At 33.5% G+C, this 16,861-nt stretch overlaps 1 protein-coding gene across 5 annotated transcripts in view; it reads right to left on the bottom strand.

Moving 5' to 3' along the window:
- Positions 1–2,383: 2,383 nt before the first annotated feature.
- The window catches only part of LOC145693608 (phosphatidylcholine:ceramide cholinephosphotransferase 2-like), a 391,824-nt gene continuing 377,346 nt past the window's right edge, over positions 2,384–16,861 (bottom strand). For all 5 annotated transcript variants that reach the window (XM_081769752.1, XM_081769788.1, XM_081769762.1 and 2 more), the window contains 2 exons: positions 12,639–12,814; positions 2,384–7,904 (listed from right to left, as the gene is read on the bottom strand). In XM_081769752.1, coding sequence (XP_081625878.1) covers positions 7,749–7,904; positions 12,639–12,814 — 332 coding nt within the window. In that variant the 3' untranslated portion in view covers positions 2,384–7,748. The remainder of the gene's footprint in view (positions 7,905–12,638; positions 12,815–16,861) is intronic.

The following is a 16,861-nucleotide window of genomic DNA, read 5'->3' as shown; positions in this document are numbered from 1 at the left end:
GATCTTTGTTTACAGCGGCAATTAACAAAGCACAAGTGTCGCTGGACGAACACAAAATGAATTAAAATGTCTAATTACACTTAGTTTCTACGAGAATAACTAATTTTAAATATTCGATTCAGCTACAATGAGCCATTTTTTCCCTTTCTTTATATAAGGATTCTTTCGTATTGAAAGAGAGAGCACTTCCTTCGCTAAATGGCGCCGATACATTAAGACCACTCGCGATATACGTTAATCATACTGTAATATTAAGGTTTTGCTTTCTATTAGCGGTCAAATTGAATTATTTTTAGTGTTATACACGGTGTTTTCATAAATGGGGAGTTATAATAATAATAAATAATAAAAAAACAAAATCAAGACTACCGTTATATGCTGTTCAAAGTTTATTACGGAATGGTAATAATACTTCGGATTCACATGGATCCTCTAAAAGAAAGTCGTGTTTTACTTAATGATGACAGCAGCCATTGAAAGAGCTCAATCTTTCTTAACAGTAAGATAAAACCTGATCGGAGATTACAAATAAAAAATACTTTGCATCCTACGAACAGAATATCCAAACATTTTCGTTATTTTCTGGCGGTTTTATCAATGTCATCAACTGTGCTGGTAGGCTTGTAATATGTAGATGGGATCCTTCCCTTCCATGGTGTATTTTTTCTTAAGTAAATGAAATCGATCAGAACTTCTACATTGTTTTTAAATTAAACAAAAGAATACTCACCCAAATAATGGTTCTTTCAATTGTCTCAGATATTTCAAATGCTTCACTCGGGCTTATTGGTCAGCATCACAAGGCTCAAGTAGCTTTTATTTATTTATTTTGTTTTAAGTAAGGTCTTCACATTTTTTTTTCCAACAGTGGTAAAACAATGAATACTGTGCAACATATTTTTTTTTTAACGATACTAGTAATTGTCTAGTACGATACTAGATATTTTACGATACCAGTAGATATAAGGTATGTAACATTTAGAGTATATAGATTTAATATTAGTGCACTAACTTATAACTAAAACCTGTTAATTTTTATTTTTAGGAATCTGTTTTCGTGCAATCTTCTTCCACTGTAACTTCACCATATCCAATTAACCAACAACTACTTCGAATTTCGTGTGCACAATGTAGCCAAACCGAACACCAGTTTCCAATTAAATGATCATATGTAACCCTATTTTTGTAATTCTGACATTTTTGCATATAACTAAAATTGTAATAAAGTTGTTGCTAATCTTTATTTTTATTAATAAAACTGATAATAATATTATCCCAGTCCTTGTGCACATTTTCCTTTCTAGTGTTAGGCGATGGATTTATTATCCTAATGTAATATGTTTGAATGTTTCTTTCGATATTAGAGGTATCCCGTTGTAAAACTTTTACATCCTGAACTGAATGTTTAGTGGCTTGTAAATGTTTTGACAGGCCTGATCATGATGGGAAGCCTAAGTGTTCTTTGTCATTTCAATGTAGGAAATATCACATGAACAAGAAACCTCGTAAATGCCACTTAACGCGTTTTTTTCTACGAATTTGTAGAGTCTTGTGCCTGTTAATCAGTCCTCACGAAAACTACCTGAGTGAATCATCTGAAATACCGGAAAGAAACAACTGGAAATAACATATTTGGGTGGGTATTCTATCAATTATTACAGTGTTCCAAACGTTCTGTATGTAATTAAACATACTTATTTCTCTCAAAAGAGACCAATGAAAAGGAAGGAATTCATCTACAGACATGTTACTAGCTTAATGGTACAGTTGATTACCTTGACAAAGTTGTCAGAAAGCAACGAAATTGTTTGGATTTTCTTTTCTTTCCCGGATAAAAGTCGAAGTCTTTCTAAGTATCCAATAGGTATCCTATAGCTACCTGAAAGATTACGTGGACACAAATTTTTGACATAAGTATGAAAATGTTATATGAGTGTCCGGAGATTATTTTGCCGCAAGATAGATATCAAAAAGCTAACAGTAAAAATCAAACTATGAAAAGCGGTTTACGTTTGGTCACGTATAAAGTACTGTGATTTCTAGCGCTTCCGAATAATACTGTAACGTAAACGCACTCAGTTGTAAAGCATAGATTTTGCCTTTCATCTTCAAAACCTGCCCAGTTGCACTTAAGTTATTGCGCTGCAAAAGAGTACGTTTGTTCCCTGCAGTAATTAACTTTTTGGTGCACTGTATTATATATATGCCACGCACATAATTCGATTCTTGATTGCAACTGATGTCCCTAACATTCGTACAGATCTAATGACTGACTCATACTATTGCCATCCACTGATTTTCAGGTAGACCCATACGGCGAAACCAAGTCGCTGAAAAGTGGAAAAATATTCACTTACTGATGACAGAGAAAGAAAAAAATCAGTTGAGTTTTAACGAGAACAACTTATCCCATCAACTATATATTTTTTTTATTTTCAAACATTTTTACAAAAGCTACTCAAAAAAAGAACATTGTTTTCTTGTTTTGCTACAATTCTTTTAACATCTGAGTAGTACATCCTGGAAGCAGGTTATGAAGTCAATAATAAAATTTTTACAAATCAACTTTAATTTTATTGATTTGTCTTTAAAAGAAAATTTGTTCGTACCAAATTATGACTAATAATTACATTCCAAATGTACGAATTTACCATACAAACACTTATTTAACCCTCATTTTTATCCTCAACACACGAAAGAAGTTCATTTGAAAGTTCGAAAACATTATTATTACTACTATTAAAATATCATTATAGTCTATTTGACAACGAAACCTCATCTTCCAACCAATGTACACTCAAGTTGTCACGTCATTCGGTCACTCATGCATACAATCCCTCTTTTTCCTGAATACAAATAAAACTCCACTCTGCTACAAAAACTCATTATGCACTCCAATCAACGTATGATATGTACATCATGACTACTGCAATATGTTGAGGAACTGAGGGAATAAATTTCTTAAGTGTTCTATTATGCTTTTCTCAATAACACAGTTAACACATTGCCCTACAACTTTCTTTAGAAGTAACAGAACGTCAATATATTTTATTTATAATTATACATATATATATTTATATACTACTTCAACTCTTTGGCATATTCAAAACAGTCTTAAAACAGACTCTGTTAATGTGTAAAAATAACATTTTAGCATACCATTTAGCTTAGTTACTTTTAAGTTCCAACTTAGAAAGTTCAGTAATTTTAAAATAACAAAATTTGACTTCTTATACCTTTTCAAATGTCTTCTTACTCTGAGATTCAGTAGAATTTGCATTTTACAGAAAAAAAAATGTCCATTAAAGAATTATGTTCGAATTCATAAGATTACGGTTGATTCCAATTCCAAAATTGAGATCGATTATGGACATATATATTTATAGTAGTTTCGTCAATTAGCCAAAAAAGGTTTTCTTTATTTAAATTTGTTGTACTGCGATCATATACCATACAATGTAAAAAAATATGTTAACTATTCTACAGGTTTACTCACTGGTATCAATGCTTGTCATTCTTTTCTTTTTACTCTTCCAATTACACTTGAATTGTAGACACATTTGCGAGTATTCTGATTCTTTTCTACACTATAAAGAAGAAAATATATCACATGTGAAAAAATAGACAGCTCGTAATGAAAAATAATGAGTACTAGGATCGCTAACTTTGTTCCCTGCTGTATTTAGCATGATATTCCGATATTTTCTAGCAACTTTTTAACGCATTTTTTAAAAAGAAATTACACTACGGCATATTAATTATTCTGCCATTAATGATTTAATATATTTTTTAAACATTTATTTTTATTTAACACATGGAGAGGTTCAAGACACAGTTACATAGAGATAATTAATTACATTGATATATTTTCCTTTTTGATACTACACAATTCTTGATAGTAGCCTCATTGAGAAAATTTTATTAAAATTTGACTCATTGTTAAAAATAATAAGTAAAGGAAGCCCTTACACACAAATATCACGTAAGCCAAAGAAAAACACATTACATAGCTCTGAATGCATTAATTTGGCGATTTTCTTTCTTAAAAAAAAACTCAGAGCAACGGTAAAAAAAAGTTTTGTCAGCGTTTTATATTAATATAACAATTATCATCACAAAGTTCTCTATTTTAGGTTTTATTTTAAACTTCAAAAGCACAAAAATATCCTTAATCATGACCACTCAATTCGTAACCATATATTAATACTTATGGATATGATCAAGTTCCAGAGTTAAAAATAGAGCGTTATACAAAAAAACTGTACATAGAGGAATAGACAAAATTCGAGTATAGAAATTACAAAATTACTTCTCTTAGCTCGATCTTTTATGCGTGTGTATTTTATTAAGTAATTGATGGCCAGGAACATTCGTCGTTCCTTATTTATACTTAATCGTTAGTTAATATTTTAAATGTAAAGAGTGACTATCATATGTGAATGTTTTGCTTGATTAGACTTGTGAAGCGGCTATTACTATCGTAAAGGGAATCTTTTTTCTTCTTCTTTTAATTTGAATTCGAAGTTAAGTGACAAAATCTGAAAAACACATGCATGCCTCTCTTTATTTTCATGTTTTAATATCTAGGCTATATATCATCACCACATCTACAAAGACTCTGTATAAATAGGAGACAAGTCTTGACTTCTCGTTTCCCAAACACTATTACTTATAAAATACAATTAAATAAATCAATATCGACAGAATTACTCGAATATAACAAGAGACGAAACCGAAATTTTAATACAAATTAAATAGGAGCAAAAATAGTCTTAGAAAGAACGTACATGTAAAATATGTATTATTCTATGAATGGTTAGTTCACACAGTATAATATAGCTATCGAACGCGGGAAAGAAAATTAATCGTTTTGGCCCCAACAATGCACGGTTTCACACAATTAGACAAAAATTATTTCATTAAAACGTTACTATTAATTTAAAAAAATAAATGTTGTCACTGCACGCGTAGAAACCACTTGACACCAGATATTGTGTTAATTTCTTTCATTTAGATATACGCAGGATGTATTTTTAATTAACTTACGTCACTACTAATTGTCTTGATTCAAAGGTTTTCGGCCTTCGAAGCTGCACAAGTTGTGTACATAACGGAATACATAATCAAATCATACGTACCTAACGATTTTTTTTTCATCTTCAAACACATGAGAGAAATATTATTGTCACAAAGTGGTTAATGAAGAACGAATAGTAAGAACACAAATTAACAGAAATGGATTCACTATGTTAACTGCAAGTTTTGTTACTCTAAAAATTTTAATGATTTGTGTTTAAAAGAAAGAAGGCGACGAAGAAAGTTTTACTATATCTGGATGGATGTATTTCAATTGAAAAAAAAAATCTATATGCAGTTATCACAGGTGTTTTCTCTCCTTGAGTTGTCAAATGAGGTGGTAATTAATTTTTCAATGGTTCGGAAATAAAAGTTCCTGGATAACAATTTATTACTACAATATATATATTTATTCTACAGTGTCTTTCTTGTCTTCTTTTACAGATCCTGAGTATATCAAAGAATTCTTTATGTACAAAAATATCTGAATTCTACGTGAATTTGTTTTTGATTTAGTTCATTGGAAGCAAACGTCTCACATATTTACACAAAATATTAAGAATAAAAACCCTATATTTGCACAGGTTATGCGCAGGGAAGGGGATTTTTAGAGGGACAGAAAACTTCAATCACTATGTCCTAAGACTATTTTCTTTTCTTAAAATTTCTAAAATTATTTATCCAGGAACTTTTTTTTTTCCTTTATGATAACTAACTGGCTTAAGTGGTTGGTTGTGTAATTTTTTTTCTTTCCTTTTCTTTTGGACAGTGTTTACAATTGACAAGGCACACACAAATTACAATATCATGATTTATTCTAACTCGGGGGAAGGATAAACACAAGAACTTATAGAAAACTGGATAGTACCTACTACCATGAACATAGAAAGAAAGAGAAGGGCACTTTTATGGAGAGAGAGAGAGAGAAAAAAAAAAGAGACACAAAGCTCGTAAAAGAAGTAAACATTTACTTCTTCATGATGGGCAAATGATTAATTGTAATTAGATAGATAACTAGTAACATGTATAAAGTTACACAAGCCCCAATCATCATTTTTTCGTTTACTTGCTATCCAATTTCCATATTTCTTCACGTTTCGGGTGTTTTATTTATTTATTTATTTATTCTTTTCTTCATCAGTGCAAAGGAAGTCCCTCAACAATAGCGTGCAATTGTTAAACTCACTACAGAAAGAAAAACTTGAAGATTTGTTTGTAACAATATCCCAGTTGCTGGATTGAACTGGAAAACAGCGTTTCTTTTCGTTAACACTTATTATTAGTAGCAGTATTTTTAAACAACAGAAACCTGGACCAAATATCTAGTTTGGGAAGAAGTAAGTTTTATACTATATAAAACCAAATCAGATTATCTTTTACTATAATCCCTGCAAAATCAAAACAAAGCACCATTTTGGTAAAGGAAGCAACAGTTTGGCATCTATGTATATGTTGATAATAAACGACAACTTCACTATTTAGCAAATAAACACAGTATATTTGTAACAACATGGTGTAAAAAGTGTTTTCTCCCAATTTTTTTTATGTAAAATCTTACAGATAATTAAAAATTGAATCAAAATACGTATATTCACCATTAACAGAAAAAAAATTGCATGTATCATCAACATGCATTTACAAATATCACAAGAAATATATATATGGCAATAGTTCCAATAATAAAAAAGGCAACGAATATAATTTAGTGCTGAATGTATACACACACACACAAAAAAAATACTAATGTATATAAGCATATGAAGTTACAATGTCAATCAATTGAATATAATATACAAAAATTACATAATATTCTGGGAGAATTTTGTTCGCGGAAAGATTAAAGGAAAATTTCATTTCTGAGAGAAAGAATCAGAATATCTGGAATGTTCTTTCTATAACAAAAAATCTTACCAATTGTTTTATTTAACAGTCTTGACATTTACTTCTAACAGTATGTTTTTACTATGTACACTCATTAACAGATGCCTTTTAAAAAAATGCACTCATAATTCCTCTATAAAGATATAACAGTCTTACATATAACTGTTTTCTCTACTTTATGGAAAAAAAAAATCAACCTAAGATGGCTCTTGGAGGTTCCTCGTAACTCAAAACTATGTTTACACAGATCTTATCTTTAATATTATACACTTTTGTTTCGTTTCATGGTACAAAATCTGTCACACCTGTTTTCGAGGGAAGCTTTTTAAAAACAAATTATGAAAAATGTAAATGCTTTATTCAAGAAAAATAAATAATACTAGTCTTTCGCTGACGTAAACCAGACAAATATCTTGTTTCGAAGTATATATACATATATATCTAATATACACATGTATACATCGATAATAGCAGGTACTTCCACCAACAGTCAGTCATCAGCTCACTCACACGCGCTCGCATACATGCAGGCGGCCACACATGCATGCGTACACAAACACATCAATATAATGACATCGTGTACTCATAGCTTCTTCACAAAGTACAAAAATAATCACATCGGGATTAACAGAACTTATATAACATGTGTGGGCATGTGTTTAGGAAAGTTCATAACAGAAAAAAACTAAGTGGCACATTATCAAAATAACAGTACGTTTATTGTCAGCTCCAAACGTTATGTTCCCAGGTGGGCATGGAAGACTGGGCAACGCTGGAGCATGGATATTCCACTAACTGTTCCGATTTGGATGTTTAAAATGAAACCGTCTTGGCCAAGGTAAAGGCCATTCATATTGACGAGGCACTGGTCCTCCTACGTTCTTTTCAAAGTACCGGAAAATGGGATACCACCACATACGAGCAAGGAAGTTATTTGGTCCTTTTTGCTGGAAAAAGAAAAAAGAAAAACATTATCTAGGAAAACGAACACAAGTAGAGGTATACATCACAAAAACTTGTCTAATACACACTTTATAGAAACGACACATTTCATTAAATAGACCAATATATCAAGCAAGCAACCAAGTAATCAATTTTCTGCTAAGAAAGGTATTACACAAATTAGAGGCACTGTTAAAGAAAGCTCAGTACTAATACTTTCAAAATCTTTGCAACACCGTATGTTGTAAAAAATGTAATCTGACTGGTAATTATGTACTTAATTTTCTCAGTTATGCTACCCTTCTTATATATGTATAAGATTATGGGCTAACATATACATATGAAAATAGGCTTTATCTACTCCCTTCTCTCCTCCTCTCTCAAAAAGTCGCCATTTTCAACAGAAATTGACGTTTTGTGTTCGAAAACCTTTATCTTCATACCTACCAGAGTCCTACCAGAGTACATCAATGAAACTCGTCAAATATATACAACAGGGAAGACCATTTTAAAAAATCCCGAATTTATGTATCGCAACAAATGCGTTTGGTATCACTCGAAGGCCTGTTTAATTTTGAACACAATGATGTATAAAACATGTGTCTAAGATAATTAGGATACAAATACGAGACTCTTAAAAGGGAGCACGCAGAGCGGTCAGTTTTTAATTTTCTTGAAAATTCCTGAAAATGCCCAAATTTCTTCCAAATTCTGCACATGGGAGGCATGTGTATAGTATCATTCGAAAACCTGATTCATTCCAAAGACAATCACGTAATTACGATAGGACAGTAACTTCCTAAGTAAAAATCTATTTAAAAATCCATGATTTTAGAATGGTTAAACAAAAGCCACAGAAAGGAAGAAAGAAATTTTGATGTGTAGATAAACGCTGGAAAAGAACAAATAAAACATCCTTTGTCTATGTAACTATTTCCTACAGATAAAATACAAACACAAGACTGCTGAACGGTTGATGTTTAGTAAGTTTAAAAATAGGAATGCTGATCTACCCTTTATCCATTGGACTTGATAGATGTTTTAGTACAATAGGTATAATAGGGGACTATTCCACCTGCTAACATGGATAATTAGTACTTGCATTAGAAAAATTAACTTTTTACACAATGATGTATTTATTTTTCTTTCAAATGGCACCGAATAACATCAAAAACTTCTTTAATGAAGTGAAATTTCACCAATAATTTACAATTCATGATAAGTCTAAACTTTACGTTAACAGTCTTAATGTAACGGGAAACTACAATTCTTCAGAGCTATGTTATGTGTAGTTCAAGTTTCAAACAAATGTAAGGTTTATAGTAATGCCATTAAAATTATAATGAACAACTTCGAATATTTTAAACTGTTATCAGTGCTATTATCCTGAACATATTTTTCGCATAAAATGTTACTTGTTATGAATTTACAATTTGAATTTGCGATGACATAGTTAAGTCGCAAATAAGTGCAAATTCCTGAATTATTTTGAAATAAGAATAGACTGATTAAAAAAAAACCTACGCGAAAGTTACGAAAATTTTGAACAAGAACTGTAAATTACAATCTTATTTATGTTTAATATATTAATATTAATAGTAATTCTGACGATACGTTATAATTATTTTATCAGTAAGCTGTAAATCACCAGAAGACTTTCATTTTGTTAAGACTGTGTCCAACACTCAGAATGCGATAGGATTTCCCTATAATAATATGGCATATTTCTTTCCAAAATATTATGAAAACTATTTTATACAGTTCAAAATTCGGCCAAATGTATGTTAGTATTAATATTACATGTTCAGTTTTACTTTTTCTTGCTAAAGTAATATTAGAGCGCGCTAATTAAAAAATAATTTTCTTCCATTTCAAAGCTGTTTGAATTTTCGCCTACATTTTGCAACAGCGCAGAACAGCAGAAAGGAGGCTAATCAGGTAGGTTTCTTTCATTCTCTGTCCCCGTTAGGTCACGTGCGTGAACTTCGGGTTGTCACCGGAGATAAAGAAACCGATGGAATGCAGATTGACAGCAGAAATGGTAAAATGGTACAATATCCAGTTTTTCTTACGCCACAGTGAAATATTTTCCTGTATAAACTGCCAAGGCGCTTGTAGAGATGTTAGTTTCAAATGCAAATTAACAAGTATCTGATACTTTCATTCAAGAGGTCAACCCTTTGGGAGTTCATTCGACAATACAACTATAGTTACTAACATTTTACGTGTTCTTAATACTGTGAAAATTCAGGTTTAAACTTCCTATAAAGTATTTCTACTTATAATATCGATTCGAAAGTAATAGAAACCAATGACGTATTTAGGATCTTGTTTCGGGGGGGGGGGGGGGGCTTGAGAACTAGTAAGAAGCATTTGTGTTGTAGATGTAATGCAAAAACGTAATGGAATTATTTCTGGGGGCCAAAAAAAGTGGCCACCTCGTTCTGTCTATTTAATTAAATTATATGGTGAACGAGAAATGTGAAGATCTGTTTTCGACAAAAGTGTTATATTAATAAGCTGCGAAGTAACTGCTTACCTATCTTTTCCTCTTTTAAAAAATTAATAAAATCACTTATGCTCTGTCTTGTAATTTATTTATAATAATAATAATTATTTTCCAAGTGTACAGTGAATATTTTAAATATATATTTTAAACATTCTATACCTAGGTACAGAAAAAATCGCTTTGCAAGGTTTGACTCACGAGATTTTAGGTAGTTAATTTTTATCCCGCGAGGATCTGGTCAGGCTAGATTTCGTCTGGCAAGATTTTGGTTATGCAAGATTTTCACCAGGCTAGATTGTGGGCCGCGAGATTTTGGTTGCGATGTTTCACTCGCAAATCATAACAAATCAAGTATTAACTCTGTTGTATTGGATGGTCAACTACAAAATAGAAGTATGCACGAATGTGGATATGGACCACTATAGCTTTCTGTGGACATATTTTTATTGATTGCGTGCAATTTGTGATCATTCCAATTTGCGACAAGGCCATTACTTTTCATATGTCGGTCAAATTTGATTGAGAGTTTGATAAGATTCCTCAGCGGAAAATAATAATTCCAATTTGTGACCAACCGGTAATTAGTTCTTTATTTAAATCAGGAGAGTGTAAGTGATACACGTTACCAGGTATTTTTCTCTAAAATTATGAAGTGTTATGAACTATGTAGGGAAAACAAGAATAAACGTCTCTTTGTTCAAAAGAGACGCAATTGTAGATTCCTAAGAAGTAACGTAACGTTAGACAGGGAGTCAAAATACCAAATAACACACATACTACACACACACACACATACATTATTATATTATATAATTCTGTAAATCACATTTTCAGTTTAAAAAAAAAAAAAGTTTGCAAAAGTGTGAAAATCATATCTAGTATGGTGTGGGGCCTCCTTTTGCGTCCAAAACAGCTTGGATCCGACGTGGAATGGACGTATACAGCTCCTGAATCGTGGTGCGTGGAATTTTGTACGATTGTTCCTCCAAAACATGCTCCAGTTCCTTAAGGGATGCTGGTGCAGGGTAATGAGACCGAACACGTCTTTCTAACTCAGACCATCAATGGCTCAATAATGTTCAGATCTGGTGATTGTGGAATCCAGGGGAGGTGTGATAGCTTCTGATCATGCTCCTCAAACCATGATTTCACCATTTTTGCAGCGTGACAGGGTGCCAAATCATCTTGGTAGATGCCATCACCATTAGGGAACAATATTTAGGCTATGGGTAGAACCTGGTCCCCCAAAATGGCCTCATACGACTTAGCATTCATCATTCTATAAAGGGCTAAAATGGGACCTGCAGGAAACCACGATATCACTGCCCATACTGTAACAGAACCACCCCCATGCTTTACAGTTGGGAGCAGACAGTCTGTATCATAGGCCTGCGACGGTATTCTCCATACGTAAACACGACCGGTTGTTGGGAACAAGGTGAAGGTCGATTCATCGGACCACATTACGTGTTTCCACTGCTCATGAGTCCGCGCTTTGTGGTCCTTGCACCATTGGATACGCCTCTTCGCATTTACTACTGTGACCAGGGGTTTAGCGATAGCGGCCCTGCCATGAATTTTCAAAGTTCCCGTCGTGCTGTTTTCGATGAAACCGGGTTCTGTAGGCCGGAATTGAGTTCTGACGTAATTTTCATTGCAATGGTCTTCTTTATAGCTGCTACAATCCGTTTTATTGCCCTCTGGTCCCTATCTGACAGGATTGTCTTTCGACCACTGTTGTGCTTTTCAGACGTCGTTTGCCCATGAATTGTGTCGTGACATTGGACACAGTGCCTTTCGATACCCCCACAATGTTCGCCATTGTTGCCACTGAAGCTCCAACTAGACGGGCACCAACGATCATGTCTCTTTGGAAATCTGTCAGGTCGTCCATTTTACCGTACCACTTTCACACCACGACACTCACAGGTGAACTGGTTACTGCTGACGGAAGAGGAAGGTCCACATGACACATTGAAAACAAAAAAACGATCGGTAACCGCAACACGTGTTGTACAGTGGAGGGCCAAACTTACGTGTCCTGTATGAAGTGTTTTTAGATTTTTTGTTACCCCTATATATATATTGTGCAGTTGGTTCTAAATAAGAAAGAAAGTAATAGACTGTATATTCCGTATTCCATGTGGCGTTAAGAAAGATTATCAGTACAAAGGACCTCTATTTTCTACATAAAGGATTTTCTAAATAGACTTAAGGACTGAAGTCTTACCTTTAAATTTGCATTGTTCGCCATGGTGTGATACATCCAGAACAGTCGCGTTGTAACGTAATACGCAATTAAAACGTCCACTGTATAGTGTCCCCGAGCTACTAGAATCATAATAACACCAAAGGCTGCAGTGCACCACACCAAGAAATGTAATATCCACCATTTCTTTGGGGTATCTGTAAATGGATAAAAATAGTCCTCATTTAAGTACAATATACAACAAGCAACAACAGACTATAACTATTTTTTTTAAAAAAAAAAGTTATTTTTGAAAATTCTCACAGTTTTAATTCTTTTCGTAAGATTATGGGGCCAAACTACATCTAAAAAGACGGAACATATTACAATCTAGGTTTGACGTTTTCCTTTCTTTAAGATTTCGATAGTTTATTTACAATTTCATTTTATCAATTCATGCAAACCACATGATGGTAATGTAAAGTATTTAACTGGTTTTCTGTCAAATCATAAGATATTCTGGATGAGCAGCGAGTTCTGTCCCTCGTGGAACTAACGTCCAGAAGACGGACAACAGGCACAGCTTCCCACTTGCTTTACACTTTTATAGGAAGCTTTTGTGATGTTCTTTTAATGAAATTTGTATTGCATTTTGAAGTCATATTGCATACTGAATTTTTGGAAACAGTCAGCGTAAGAAAATGAAAAACAAACTTATAAGGAACATTTCTGGAAACAACATCCCAACGCAATAGTGAATGAAAACATCCAACACAAGTGAATAAAAGCACACACTTTGAAAACTTTGTTTTTGAAAATACTGAATGTATAAAAAAAATAGACATTTCTCTTCTTTGGGATCGGGAAGAAGTGCCAGCTCCGAATCTGATCTGGACTGTTTTATTAATCTTATGCTGCCATTCAAAGTGTATCTCATTCACTTTTAAAAAGCTGTGAGAATGGCCAGTCACATGTGAGCAGGAGAAACTTCAGGCACTTCATGCCTCTTAATTGTGCCGTATGGCGTAAGTTTGAATTAATTCTCTACTTGTTATTTTTGATATGACAATTATATTTACGTATCTGGCTACTAATATATTGTATCAGTCTGATTGTGTGATAGGCGTATTGTTTTGGGATTACTCACTTTAATGTAATAAAGGATTTCACTAGGTTTACGTTTTTGTTTTTCTTTTACAAATGATTACACGTTCACTCGCAAATTGAATTATTATAGGATTAAAAAAAAAAAAAAAAAAAAATCAAGTTGCATACTGAAAACTGAATTTCAATGAAAAAATATTACACTTTGTAGTTTCCGGAAATGTTAAAAAAAAAGTGTCTTTTACGAATTTTGAGGGAAAAAAAAACCCGCGTGCTGAGAGGAACAGTTCGTACATTTTGACTTTGATTTTGTATATGTAAGTTTTCAAAAAGCTGGTTTAATTTCACCTTGAGTAATAACTTTTAAGTTTTTCAAGTGATAATTGGTAGCTACTTTTTATTTATTTATTTAAATTACTATAATCATGTGGTTGCACCTTTTCAGTGTTCATAGGCTTTCCTGATAATACTCGATTTTTGCTCTCACTATACTATTTTACAAATTAATGACAGGATGACAATGAGAACGAACGTGACAGAGTCAAAACTTCCTCCGAAACTAAGTTTACCTCCCCAGATATAATGGTATCCCAGACATCCGAGAACTAAAGATAAAACCTTCACACTTGATTTTTCTTTTTCTGGTATGGCTATGAAAACAGATGACTTATAAACAAAGAGAGATTAACAGATGCCATCTTTATCACTCAAAAATGATAAGTTTTCGAGATGTAAATATATAGTGTGTAATAACGATGCAATCATTTGCAAAACTCAGTTTTTAATTTCTAATTCGCTTTTTCAGATTGCATATAATGAAGAGATTGTTTTAATTTCTCTCACCGTCTAGAGCATGTTATACAGTATGCGTGTAAGAAAACAGCATCTTGTATAAAAAGTTACTGTACAAAACATATATTTTCTTTTGTCGCATATTACATACATAGATGTTTTTTTTTTCAGAACTTCAGTTTTTTTTTTTAAAGAACGAAAAAGTTATCAAGTCAATTTAGCTATTTCTTTATTTATTATTTTTACTTATAAGTTAACGAAATAACAGGTATCGACAGAAACGCACGCGCTTGAGCTACTCCACTATATTTGCAGTTAATACTATATACAAACTAATGCCTATTTTAGTTTGAGCTGATCTACGTAAAGGATAAAATTCTACAATACCATTGGCATTAATGAAAAAATCCAAGGATAAGACATACACAAATCGATATATCTTATTATATGAGTGTAAAAGGTCATGCGTAGTTTTCGAGAAAAATAGAGAACTAATATCTTTGTAAACCTCCAAAATTGGAGCTCGTACGAGGACCATGCTATTTATTGAGGTGAAACTGATATCGAAACATACCCCTCATTCAATTCTTCATTATGACACTACATAGTGCAGTTAATGAGTAAATACCCAATTCTTAAAGTTTAATTTCACTTTAAATAAAATATTGTTCAAACATATCACATCGAGCTAAACAAGATTAACATACCTGAGGCTAAATTCTCATGCGTAATTTAAGAAAATCGAGAAAATAAACTTTTATAGCGCTAGAAAGTGTTATTCGTTGCCAAAAATAATTGATTTTTTTTTTAGTTTGCTAGAAGAAAATTACCAGGTGAAAAAAAAAGTACGTGCTGTTTTGCAAAACGTCGCTGCTCCCCCCCCCCTCGAGCAATCGGAGATTATGTAGTTGGTAGGTGTGTTTGCTATTGTCTGAAAGCTTATTCACTGGCACGTCTGCTATCGTAGAGAACACGATGCATTTCGTCGTGAGAGTTGAGATATTCAGTCTGAACTATGGGTGGTCAAATGCGGTGATTAGGGCTTGTTTACTCTACGAGTTCAAATTGGGTACAAAAGGATTGAAGCAGCAAGAAAAACTTGCTCGGTATTCCGAGAGGTTAGCGAACGAACCATACGTAAGTGGTTTAAGACCTTTTCGATTGTTGAAGAGAGCCTTGAAGATAAACCTCGATCTGAGAGACCAAAATCACTCAATGTGAACCAGATGAACGCAGCTACTGAAGAGAATTCGAACCAAACATGTCAGGAACTCGCTCAACGGTTTGGGGTAAGTGATGAAATCATTCGTTTACCTTTACATGAGCTTTGACGATCGTGGAAGATGAACAAGTAGGTCCCGCACGAGCTGACTTTCGCGAACAGACTCCAGCGGCTGAACATTTGCACATCCTTGCTGAGTACGAACAAAAAATGTTTAATTTTGAACCGTATTTTGACGTGTGATGAAAAGTGGGTGAGGTATGATACGAAGCGCTCGTACCATTGGTTGCTACCCAATGACCCAATGCTTCTGTCTGCTAAACCCAATATTCATCAGCGCAAGGTAATGCTGTGTGTATGGTAGACTACTGCTGGGATAGTGCATTTTGAGTTTTTGGAGGTGGTAAGACCATCACAAAAGATGTTTACGTAGCACAACTGCAAACGGTAGTACCGAACTCGCCCAGAAACAGCCAGTACTCGTGAACAGAAAAGGGGTTCTGTACCACCAAGACAATGCGAAACCTCACACATAGCAAAGATGACCCCGGAAGTATTTCGTCACTTGGATGGGAATTTTTGCCTCATCCTCCTTACTCCCCAGGCGTCATCCATCAGATTACCATCTCTTTTTGGCCACGGACAATTACATGTGCAATCGGCAGTTCGAAACTCGGGAAGAAGTTGATAACGCAGTGGCGCTGGTTTGAGTCGCAGGATACAAGTTTCTATAAAAAGGCATCTATGGACTTGTTCGTAGATGGGAGAAGGTTGCAAAAGCGGATGGGGGCTATTTTCCTAAATAAATATTGTGTAAACCCCTTGTATGCGCTTGTTTTGTTTTCTACGCTCAAACGGCACGAACATTTTTGGTCACTCGTATTAAGTTATGTACTGTTTACGTAAGCAAATGTAACTAACTAGTAGAGACTGTAACGGTGACTGAGTGGCACTCACTCTCTTCCTCCTCCTTTACGCACATACTACTTCTAAATCTCCAATATCACTCGCAATATCATATTTAGCTTGTAATTATCGAAAAAAAAAAAAAATACTATAGATATTCGAGAGTTTGGTTGTAAAAAACCTAAATTACTTTTAAAGTACACAAATGCTATTTTCTACTCGTCTGATGTCACGCACATTA

Source organism: Thermobia domestica, chromosome 1, assembly GCF_964235325.1.
Source record: "Thermobia domestica chromosome 1, izTheDome1.hap1.1, whole genome shotgun sequence".
NCBI classification, from domain to species: domain Eukaryota; kingdom Metazoa; phylum Arthropoda; class Insecta; order Zygentoma; family Lepismatidae; genus Thermobia; species Thermobia domestica.
This window is presented reverse-complemented; position numbering and strand designations above follow the sequence as displayed.